Source organism: Aethalodelphis obliquidens, unplaced genomic scaffold, assembly GCF_003676395.1.
Source record: "Aethalodelphis obliquidens isolate GAN/ISIS:26980383/991018 unplaced genomic scaffold, ASM367639v1 scaffold14, whole genome shotgun sequence".
NCBI lineage: Eukaryota > Metazoa > Chordata > Mammalia > Artiodactyla > Delphinidae > Aethalodelphis > Aethalodelphis obliquidens.
In genome coordinates this window covers 14,981,122-14,993,433 of record NW_020837958.1, presented here as the reverse complement: position 1 = coordinate 14,993,433, position 12,312 = coordinate 14,981,122, and the positions used below count along the sequence as shown (strand labels likewise).

Genomic DNA, 12,312 nt, shown 5'->3' with positions numbered 1-12,312 from the left:
TTGTAGGCTGTACATGTTAAAGAACAAATAAGGAGTGACTATATTTTGGATAAACTAACTTGATTATTTAAAAAATAGTATCCCAGAATTTGAATGTACAAGTGAAAATTTATGAAAGAGTTTTCCATTGGATTTAATTAACAATTCTTCCATTTCTTCCACAAAATATGATGTTTCTTTGATGTTGTCAGAAAAAACATTGGTAGGTTCATATGTATTTTATTATCATAAATTAAAGTTTGGGTACTAATGAAGGTATCTAGACTTTTCTTTTCCCTCAAGTAATTGAATCTTTAAACTTCAAACTTGCAACCTGAGAACGAGGCCAACCATCTGTTGTCAGGGATAAGTATGGTAAAGGTAGAATTAAAATATATGAAAACATTGTTTGATAATCACAGTGGATGTAGCTATGAGACATTAAAAAAGTGAATTTGATGTAACTTTCATAGATTATTAACTCATTTGTCATTTGAATAATACGTTGAAAATTAGGTCAGTTAGTAGGAATTTAAACTTCAGCCCAAATAATACAGCTTTTGGTTAAAGGTTTTCATTTGTGCTGTCACCATAATTATTTCAGGAGCTGATTTTTTTGGGAAATATATACAACAAACTAACGTTAATTTAAAGTTATATTTATGAATTAATCCAAGGTAAAATGGTTAAAGGGGCATCACAGTAACAAATACTTGTGCAATTTATAGCTTTGTTCAGTCACTCTAAGTAAAAGTGTGATATTTGTGTTTAACATTCTTCTCTATATTTGATGCCTTTCAGTTTTAAAACTCTTAAGAAAAATGTCCTTTTATCCCTCAATAAAATGATGACAAATTTTCAGTTGAAACAGACATGAAATTCTGATATTGTTTGCATTGTGTCCAGTTACAAGTATCAAAAAAATGATTCTGAATGAAACTTTATTGTAATGTCTTAATATCCTTTGAAAATATTCATGTGCCTGAAAATATTTTAAAAATGGAAAAAACGAAGCTTTTTCTAAGTATATTCATGAAAGCAAAATCTTTAAGTCTATGGATAAACCAAGCTGGAACAATCTATTATTTACATGAAACTAGATTATGGACAGTATTGTTACCTTGAAGATTTCCTTCTATCTCCTTTGATCTCTTTGCTTGTCAGACCTTATGAATCCAAGACATAGTCATTTGTACAGAAATTAGAGTTGTGATAAAACTGGTATTTTCAATATCCTATAAAAAATAAGTGAAAAGATTTGAGACTATAATAGCTTGAGGCTTTCTTTATTCATTTAACTCTGTGCTAGACTTTGTGAGGAATGCAGAAGTAGTGTAAGAACGGCATCATTTCTCTTTGGCCCACTACCTAGATGAAGTAGGTTGACCCTGCTGTTTTGCAAAAGATTTTCTGCAGTTTTTTAAAATTAATTAATTAATTAATTTTTGGCTGTGTTGGGTCTTTGTTGCTGTGCGTGGGCTTTCTGTAGTTGCAGTGAGCGGGGGCTACTCCTTGTGGTGTGCGGGCTTCTCATTGTCATGGCTTCTTGTTGTGGAGCACGGGCTCTAGGCACACAGGTTTCAGTAGTTGTGGCACGCGGGCTCAGTAGTTGTGGCTCGCAGGCTCTAGAGCTCAGGCTCAGTAGTTGTGGCACACGGGCTTAGTTGTTCCGCGGCATGTGGGATCTTCCCAGACCAGGGCTCAAACCCGTGTCCCTTACATTGGCAGGCAGATTCTTAACCACTGCGCCACCAGGGAAGCCCAAGATTTTCTGCAGTTTTGAAAGTCATTCTAATGATGTGCAAACCTCCTTTCTTAGAATGACTAAATTACTTCATTTGCATGTGTTAATAAAAATGCTTTTGTGAAGACCACCTTCCCCAAAGTACTTTTACTGAAAAAGTTTTGCCCTTTAATACTACCTCCCCTAAAGTGCTTCACTTCTTCAAAGTTCATCATACCTGAAATGTTTCAGGAAAAGGATTGAGAGCTACTGTATTCAGATTTAGAATTTTGGGTTCTTTTGCTCTTAAGCATCTTTAAAAATATTTTTGTGTGTTACATAAGAGAAATGTTAATTTTGAATCTATTTTACTAGAAGGAGAGGAACTAGAATTTAGCAAGGAATATTGGGAGTTTGTGTGGTGGGAGATAATCAGAAAGAGATGGTAGATCAAAGGAAGAGATAATATTTTGAGGACAGAATGTGAAGTACTGTGTTGATATGGGCAGGTCAGATCTTGGGGTTTAATTGAGCTGAGGGAAGGAAAAAGGATTATGAGAGGTGACTGGATCCAATAAAGACCAGAATAGGATGATGCGGACTTGGTAGTAGGTCAAGAAGCACTGGCTTGTGTGTGGGGGGTGGTGGTGTTATTGTTTTATTTGTTTTTTAGCATGCTCACTGAGTTTTTACAAAGTACATTTCAGTCTTTTTGTCTTATGCTAATCATAGCATGCCGAAAGACAGTTGTAATCATTGCTGAAAGGCAATTAACGTGTATTTGTGTGATTTGACTAAAAACACATTATTCCATTAGTGAATTTAGTACTACTCTAGCTGTGTAGACATGATACCATTACTGTTTTCACACAGGATGATTCTTTAGCTCTTAGCTTTGAAGCTGGTAGATTAAAGGTGAATTTGTACATTTTACCTGATAAAGGGGTCTCAACTTTATTTTTGTTTCCTGTTCCATTCTATCTCCCTTTAAAGAATGGTAATAAGTTCACTTTTGAAAGTGAACTGTACTTGTGTCTACTTATTTTAGTATAGCCTGGAAACAGAGTTGATGGGTGTGTTCAGAAAAGAGATCTTAATGCAGGGTTTTATGTAACAGAATCAGTCGTTTACCTTGATCTAGTGTAGCTGTTTGCTGATTTCCAGTTGAATGAAAATATTCCCTAAGGTAATGTTCATTGAGCTGACTTTTTTGTTTGTTGTATTGACAAGTCTTTTTTTTTTTTAATTGTGTAGTACGGGCTGTGTATTTAAGGTTTTGGTCTTTTATCCCTGTTTATTATGAGATAATCTTTTAGTGCCCTGAGCCTCTCTTTAGTTAAAGGAAACCTTTTTCCTGTGTTTTTAAAAGGGTTTTGTTTTGTTTTGATTTATTTCTTCTTGTAGATCTTTAGAAATCTTCAATACTGATCACATTTCCTTTTTTGTATCTTAATTAAAAAAAAAAAGTTATTTATTTATTTATTTATTTTTGGCTGCATTGGGTCTTCATTGCTGCCCGTGGGCTTTCTCTAGTTGTCGCGAGCGAGGACTACTCTTCGTTGCGGTGCGCGGACTTCTCATTGCAGTGGCTTCTCTTGTTGTGGAGCGTGGGCTCTAGGCACGTGGGCTTCAGTAGTTGTGGCGCGTGGGCTCAGTAGTTGTGGCGTGTGGGCTCCAGAGTACAGGCTCAGTAGTTGTGGTGCACGGACTTAGTTGCTCTGCCACATGTGGGATCCTCCGGACCAGGGCTCGAACCCATGTCTCCTGCATTGGCAGGCGGATTCTTAGCCACTGCACCGCCAGGGAAGTCCCTAAAACTTGATGTTTTTGTAATTTAATAATTTCTATACTTTTCAGTGATGGTCTGAAAGATGTTCAGTAATCACTTGGGAATGGGTTTCTGTAGAGCTTAGTCTTAAGTGTAATGTTTAATATTCATCGATAACTCAAATGAAAAAATACAAAGTTTACGTGTTATAGCTACTGATGACATCAAGCTCTAGGTGTTAGTGCAGCCAGTATTGATGAAGAATTAGATTAAAAAAAATGGAGATTTGAAAACCACAGTAAGATACCCCTTCATACCCATTAGGATGGCTATTGTTAAAAAAGAAGAAAGAAGAAAATAACAAGCATTGGCAGGGATGTGGAGAAATTGGAACCCTTGTGCACTACTGGTTGGAGTGTAAAATGGTGTAGCTGCTATGGAAAACAGTCTAGTGATTCCTCAAATTAAAAATGGAATTACCGGGCTTCCCTGGTGGCACAGTGGTTGAGAGTCCACCTGCTGATGCAGGGGACACGCGTTCGTGCCCTGGTCTGGGAAGATCCCACATGCCGCGGAGCAGCTAGGCCCGTGAGCCATGGCCACTGAGCCTGCGCGTCCGGAGCCTGTGCTCTGCAACAGGAGAGGCCACAACAGTGAGAGGCCCGTGTACCGCAAAAAAAAAAAAAAAAAAAAATGGAATTACCATGGTAATTCCCTGGTGGACCAGTGGTTAGGACTCTGCACTTTCACTGCCAAGCTCACGGGTTCGATCCCTGGTTGGGGAACTAAGATCCTGTAACCCGTGTGGTGCGGCCTAAAACAAAACAAAGCAAAAAACAAAGGAATTACCATATAATCCAGCAATTCCGCTTCTGGCTATATATACAAAAGAATTGCAAACAGTGTCTTGCAGAGATGTTTGTACATCCATGTTCACAGCTGCATTAGTCACAATAGTTGAATGGTGGAAGCAACCCAAATACCTTTTGATGACTGAATGGATAAACAAAATATGGCATAAACATGCAATGGGAAATTACTTAGCATTAAAAAGGAAGGAGATTCTGACACATGCTGCAACATGGATGAACCTTGAAGACATGCTGAGTGGAATAAGCCAGTTATAAAAGGACAAATATTGTATAATTAAACTTATAGGGGGTACCTAGAATAGTCAAATTTGTAGATACAGAGTGTAGAAAGGTGGTTGCCAGGGGCTAGTGGGAGGGGACAATGGACAGTTGTTTTAGTTTTAGTTTTCAGAGTGGGGGGGAAAAGTTCTGGAGGTGGAAAATGGTGATGGTTGCACAACAGTGTGAATGACCTTAATGCCACTGAGCTGTGCACTTAAAAATGATAAATTTTATGTTATGTATGTATATTTTACCACAGTGTTTTAAGGAAAAAAAAGTTTAAAAATTGAGATTTGAACAAGTAGAAGAAGAAAGTTGAGTGAGGAGAATGCAAGGCATTATTTACCTTTAATTAAATGTATTTGTGATATCACAGGATATTTTAAAGAAGAACCTGATTATATATAGGGCTATGTATAAGTTTGGCAGAAAATGATCCAGAACTTTGATATTGGCTAATAAATTGAATGTAAGATAGTCTAAGTATTTCTATCTCTGCTACCTCCCTCTGTTTTCAGAAGGCCTGATATTATGTGTAATAAGAAAAAAAAAAAGAAGAAACCATATCTTTATGGTTAGTGGTGGTTTAGTTATCAACATTGGTTACATTGCTGTTTTGGTAATTGTAACAGGATGTGAAGAATTTGAATAGAATTCAGATGAGTCTTAAAGTTTTTTAGAGGCTTGGAAAAATAAGGCCTGTTAAAGTACCTGAGATTATTAAACCTGAGGAATGGAAACTTAACGGTTGCTCTGACAGGTGTCTTTTTTTTTTTTTTTTAATAAATTTATTTATTTTATTTATTTATTTTTGGCTGCATTGGGTCTTCATTGCTGTGCATGGGCTTTCTCCAGTTGAGATGAGCGGGGGTTACTCTTCGTTGCGGTGCGCAGGCTTCTTATTGCGGTGGCTTCTTTGTTGTGGAGCGTGGGCACTGTGAGCCTGGGCTTCTGTAATTGCAGCACACGGGCTGAGTAGTTGTGGCTCATCATGGGCTTAGTTGTTCCACAGCATGTGGGATCTTCCCGGACCAGGGCTCGAACCCTTGTCCCCTGAATTGGCAGGTGGATTCTTAACCACTGTGCCACCAGGGAAGTCCCTAACAGGAGTCTTGACTGTCCTTGGAGTGATTTTATAGGCAGTTCCAGCTCACAAAAGGGTGGTATTTCAAAACTTCATTTCTTAGTCAGTTGGTAAGAACAAATGATAAAGTCATGAAATATAACTGCAGAGGTATAACAGTATATATTGCAATGAAAAATAATAGGAAATATGTAGTATTGTACTGATTCAGTGTTTTGGACTCTGGACTTAGCAGCTTCTCGGAGTACTAACTATACTCTGTAAAATCCATAAACACCAAATATAAGATACTCAGGTCATGAGTTAATCTGATGGAGGGTGGGAGAAGGGAAAGACTTAATATCTGTGGTAGGGAGTCACAGTAGTCAAGTTAATTAGTAATTTAGAGTTCTTTTCTTGTGGTCTGTTATAACAACTGTCTCCAGCATTACCCCCTCACCCACTTCTTCTTATGTGCTATGTAAATTATGTGACATTCCTACCCCGTGTTTATTTTCTGAAGTTTTCCTTGAGGTTGGTCCCACAGAGTACAGTGGTTGGTGAGGGGTAATTACTTTTTCTAAGCTTCCTTTAGTTGGTCCTGGTTGGAACCTTTGGGCTGTTTGCCTTCCAGCTTGGCATGTTGGAAAAGAAAAGGTGGGGACAGTTGGATTCAGAAATTGCAGTAGTTTTGTTTTGTTTTTTTAATGTATTTATTTATTATTTATTTATGTCTGTGTTGGGTCTTCGTTTCTGTGCATGGGCTTTCTCTAGTTGCGGCAAGCGGGGGCCACTCTTCATCGCGGCGTGCAGGCCTGTCACTATCGCAGCCTCTGTTGTTGAGGAGCACAGACTCCAGATGCGCAGGCTCAGTAATCGTGGCTCACGGGCCCAGTGGCTCACGGGCCCAGTTGCTCCGCGGCATGTGGGATCTTCCCAGACCAGGGCTCGAACCTGTGTCCCCTGCATTGGCAGGCAGATTCTGAACCACTGCGCCACCAGGGAAGCCCCAAGAAATGCAGTAGTGTTTTTTTTAAAAAAAATCTCTAGGTCAATTACTTGGATCTCAGCGGTTGTTCACATAACACCTTTATTTAACATGGCATGGATTGGCTTAGCGTGGTATGCATTTTATTCCCTAGGAGTTCATCCTGATTTTTCAGACTTGAGGGCCATGAAGTGGTAGGACTTGAATTTGCCTAGGGTTTTGTACAGATGAGATCATTGGTTCTCAGTAGTGTGAATAGTTAGTGTGAATCTGTCAATAAATGGCCTTGAGAACTTGTATACATACAGATACCTGAACCTCACCACAGATTTACTGAATCAGAATTTTTCTGGAGTTTTAAATACATGTTTACTTAAGTTTTTGTTTTTAAACATTTTTTAAAAATTATTTATTTATTTTGTCTGTGCAGGGTCTTAGTGTGGCACACAGGATCTTTGTTGTGGCATGTTTAGTTGCGGTATGTGGGATCTTGAGTACAGCATGCATACTTCTTGGTTGCAGCATGTGGACTCTTAGTTGCAGCATGCGAACTCTTAGTTGCGCCATGTGTGTGGGATCTAGTTCCCTAACCGGGGATTGAACCCGGGCCCCTGCATTGGGAGTGTGGAGTCTTACCCACTGGACCACCAGGGAAGTCCCTTACTTAACTTTTTATTAAGGAAAAATGTATACATATTCAAAAGTATATAGGATAGTATAATGAACCCCTTTTTATTCACTATCAAGCTCCTATGATGAATAATTTATGGCTAATTTCATTTTATCTATATCCCCATCCACTTTGTTATTTTGAAGCATATCCCAGATATATTATTTCATCTTGAAATTGTTTCATCTGTATGTTTTAATAGGTTTCCCAGATGATTAAAAAACTTTTTTGAACAGGTAACACAGGTACATAGTAAAAAATAAGGTGGTAAAAAGGACATACAGTGTAAAGTCAATCTTTCTCATTGCCCCCAGTATTCTTGTTATTCTTCTCTAAGGCGGAGAAACCTACAGCTTCTTTATGTATGTACACAAATAAATGTATGTGCAAAAATATTGATAATATAATTCCCCTTATTAATTAAACACACGTGGTAATATCTGTTGTAAAGTACACATTTTTCTGAATTTTGCCTTTTTCATGTAACAATATTATCTTGGGAATCAGGTTATAGCAGGGTAAAAAGATTGTTTTCATTGTTTTTTTTTAAGACTCTGGTTGGTCTGTGTATCAAAGTGTATCTAACTGATGCCTTTTGGATGGATGCTTAGGTTGTTTCCAGTGTTGTGTTTCTTTACAAACAGTGCTGCATGACTGTCTTGTACTGTATCTGAGTTATCTGATTCTTGATCAGAGAACATATCCATTTGCAATTTTGTTAGGTATTGCCAAATTTCTTTCCCACCATCTATGAATGGTATGTAGGGTTCTCCAGGCTCACCAGTTCCATTTTAAAAATGATTTTCATGTGTCTCCTGTTTATGTTCATGTTCTTCTTTAAATCCATCAGTATATTTATAAGAGCTGTTTTAGAAACTCGTTTGTGAGTTTCATCATCTGTCATTGTGTCTGTTTCTATGGGTGTGGGTCACAGACGTGCTTTGAAATAAGGAGAATCATGATAATGTTAAGTTGTTGAAGATGAGGTTGGGGAGCTTCACAGTGTTAAGTGAGTTAGAGAGTGAGCTTGATATATGTTTAGAAGGAGTTTTTGATGTGGCTTGGCCTCATTAAAAAGATGATAATTGGTGGAGTTTTGAAACCTCCCCTGAGTAAAAGTATAGAATAGATGCCAACAAGATTTTAAGAAAATGGATGAAAAGGTTTGGAACTCCAGGATTTCAATTTACGATTTTCTCTTACACATTGAACAACAAATCTTAATTTGTGTAATAAGGTTTTGTAGCTGATTTCTTGCCAAAGCCAGGTCAACTTAGGAAAGTGGTAGGTTGTAACAAGAATTGTTTATAAGTTGAAGGAGGCATAAATTTATGCCTTTTACCTGAAGGGGCATTGTATTTTCCTGCTCCTTTTACTACACCCTAGCTGTGTGACTTTGAACCAATTACCTAGTCCCTCTGAGCTTTAGTTTCCTTAACAGCTAATTGGTACTAAGTAAAATACTGCAAATAAAGCATTTGTTAAACTGTTGCATAGTAGGTGGTAGCTCTTATTATTTTAAATATTATATATAATTACATATAGTGATGGCAATCTGTTGTTTTTGAGTTAAAGAATTGATGTTTGATTTGTTAAAATGGTAGGAGACTGCCCAGAATATGATACAGATTTTTAAATTGTGGAGAATGGAAATATTTTGAAGTTAATTCAACCAACCAACATTTATTGAAAACCAACTCTATATTATGAGCACTTTGTTTCAGATCTAGTGTGAAAGACTGTTGTATGTGCTGACAGTTACAGTGTAATGTCAGGCATGTCATATCATGAATGCTAATTAAAGGAATATGTAAGCTTCTACGAGAGCACTGAATACCCAATTCTGCCTGGAGGGTGAGTGTGGGTGTTCCAGGCAAGGCTTCATCAAGAAGGTGTTGTACAATGGAATATTACTCAGCCATTAAAAAGAATGAAATAATGCCATTTGCAGCAACATAGATGGACCTGAAAATTGTCATACTGAGTGAAGTAAGTCAGAAATAGAAAGAGAAATATCATAAGATATCGCTTACATGTGGAATCTTAAAAAAAAAAAAGATGAACTTATTTACAAAACAGAAACAGACTCACAGACTTAGAGAATGAACTTATGATTGCCAGGGGGGAATGGGTAGTTAGGGAGTTTGGGATTGACATGTATAAACTGCTATATTTAAAATGGATAACCAACAAGGACCTACTGTATAGCACAGGGAACACTGCTCAATATTATGTAACAGCATAAATAGGAAAAGAATTTGAAAAAGAATAGATACATGTATAACTGAATCACTTTGCTGTAAACCTGAAACTAACACAACATTGTTAATCAACTATACTCCAATATAAAATAGAAAGTCTAAAAAAAAAAAAGGTATTGTCTCAGGAATTCCCTGGCGGTCCAGTGGTTAGGATTCAGTGCTTTCACTGCTGAGGGCCTGGGTTCAATCCCTGGTTGGAGGACTAAGATCCCACAAGCCAGAAAAAGAAAAAAAATGTATCACTTTGATTTGAATGTAAAGGAGTTTGCTACAAGGGTGGATGTGGAAAATGACGTTAAGTAAAGAGGACATTGTGAAAACGAACTCTATCTGGCTTACATACTTATTTTTACAATTGATTTTTTTTTCTCCCTGAGGCAGTTCTGGAGCTTTAGGTTTATGGAATGTAACTACATTTATGTAATATATATTTTCGGTTTTGGTCATTGGTTCATAAATGATATATTGGTAATAGAATGTTTTACTTTTGCCAAATGTGTACAGTTTAAGGATCTGTACCTTTTCTTTTGGAGGGAAAGTGGTTGGTACAGTTCTTAGGGCATATCTTGGCCATTGTAGCTTAGCAGTAAATATTTATTGATTAAATGAATGCACTCAGCTGTTTAGTCCCGACCTTTCATGCAATACACAAAATATCTGAAGTACTAAGTAACTAAAATGGAGCATTGAAAATGTTTTTCTCCTCCAAGGGGAAAAAATCTTAATGGAATTTAACTATTTTTATAAATTATGGACTTGATCCTTAAATGTTTTCTTCATGAGATTTAAAAAATTAAATTTTTGTAGCTAACATGGCCGTTTTTTTCTTTTGCAGGTATGGCCTCACAAGTCTTGGTCTACCCACCGTATATTTATCAAACTCAGTCAAGTGCCTTTTGTAGTGTGAAGAAACTCAAAGTAGAGCCAAGCAGTTGTGTATTCCAGGAAAGAAACTATCCACGGACCTATGTGAATGGTAGAAACGTTGGAAATTCTCATCCTCCCACGAAGGGTAGTGCTTTTCAGACAAAGATACCATTTAACAGACCTCGAGGACACAACCTTTCATTGCAGACAAGTGCTGTTGTTTTAAAAAGCACTGCGGGTGCTACAAAGGTTATAGCAGCTCAGGCGCAGCAAACTCAAGTGGAGGCACCTCAGATTGGGGCGTGGCGACACAGGTTGAATTTCCTAGAAGGCCCCCAGCGATGTGGATTGAAGCGCAAGAGTGAGGAGTTGGATAATCATAGCGCAATGCAGATTGTGGATGAGTTGTCCATACTTCCTGCAATGTTGCAAACCAACATGGGAAATCCAGTGACAGTTGTGACAGCTACCACAGGAACAAAACAGAATTGTACCACTGGAGAAGGTGACTATCAGTTAGTACAGCATGAAGTCTTATGCTCCATGAAAAATACTTACGAAGTCCTTGATTTTCTTGGTCGAGGCACTTTTGGCCAGGTAGTCAAATGCTGGAAAAGAGGGACAAATGAAATTGTAGCAATCAAAATTTTGAAGAACCACCCTTCTTATGCACGTCAAGGTCAGATAGAAGTGAGCATATTAGCAAGGCTCAGTACTGAAAATGCTGATGAATATAACTTTGTACGAGCTTATGAATGCTTTCAGCACCGTAACCATACTTGTTTAGTCTTTGAGATGCTGGAACAAAACTTGTATGACTTTCTGAAACAAAATAAGTTCAGTCCTCTGCCACTAAAAGTAATTCGACCCATTCTTCAGCAAGTGGCCACTGCACTGAAAAAATTGAAAAGTCTTGGTTTAATTCACGCAGACCTCAAACCAGAGAATATTATGTTGGTGGATCCTGTTCGACAGCCATATAGGGTTAAAGTAATAGACTTTGGGTCTGCCAGTCACGTATCAAAGACTGTTTGTTCAACATATCTGCAATCTCGGTACTACAGGTAGGTGACAACTATTTTTTGGTTATTTGATAAATGTTGAATTTTTGCTGAATGAAATAATTTTTTGTGTGTATGTGGTGAAAAAGACTGCTTCGGATAAATAGAGATCAAGATAAGTTCAGTTTAGGCTTGAGGTTTTAAAAATCTAGGCATACATAAAAAGGAACGAAATTGAGTTATTTGTGGTGAGGTGGGTGGACCTAGAGACCATCATACAGAGTAAAGTAAGTCAGAAAGAGAAAAACAAATACCGTATGCTAACACATATATATGGAATCTAAAAAAACAGAAGGTTCTGAAGAACCTAGGGGCAGGACAGGAATAAAGACACAGACGTAGAGAATGGACACAGGTGGGGAAGGGGAAGCTGGGATGAAGTGAGAGAGTGGCATGGACATATATACACTACCAGATGTAAAATAGATTGCTAGTGGGAAGCAGCCGCATAGCACAGGGAGATCAGCTCGTGACCACCTAGAGGGGTGGGATAGGGAGGGTGGGAGGGAGATGCAAGAGGGAGGGGATATGGGGATATATGTATATGTATAGCTGATTCACTTTGTTGTACAGTAAAAACTAACACAACATTATGAAGCAATTATACTCCAAAAACGATGTAAAGAAACCCCCCCCAAAACACAAGAGAAGGCAGGAAAAGAAACAAAGGACAGAGGGAACAAGTGAACTCATATTAAAAAGAAAAAAATTTAGGCATAAAATCTGCTCAAGCAGAATAGAAATTGCTACTGCAAAGTTCTGTGCTAAAGACATTGGTTATTTTTATTGTTAATAGAGG

At 37.7% G+C, this 12,312-nt stretch overlaps 1 protein-coding gene across 6 annotated transcripts in view; it reads left to right on the top strand.

The window, feature by feature from the left end:
• Positions 1-12,312, top strand: part of HIPK3 (homeodomain interacting protein kinase 3) — a 96,581-nt gene that overhangs the window by 18,044 nt on the left and 66,225 nt on the right. For 5 of the 6 annotated variants that reach the window (XM_027115070.1, XM_027115071.1, XM_027115074.1 and 2 more), the window contains one exon: positions 10,421-11,516. In XM_027115070.1, the coding sequence (XP_026970871.1) occupies positions 10,423-11,516 (1,094 nt within the window). In that variant the 5' untranslated portion in view covers positions 10,421-10,422. Of the gene's footprint in view, positions 1-10,418; positions 11,517-12,312 lie in introns of those variants that run through there. The other variant, XM_027115073.1, reaches the window with a different exon arrangement.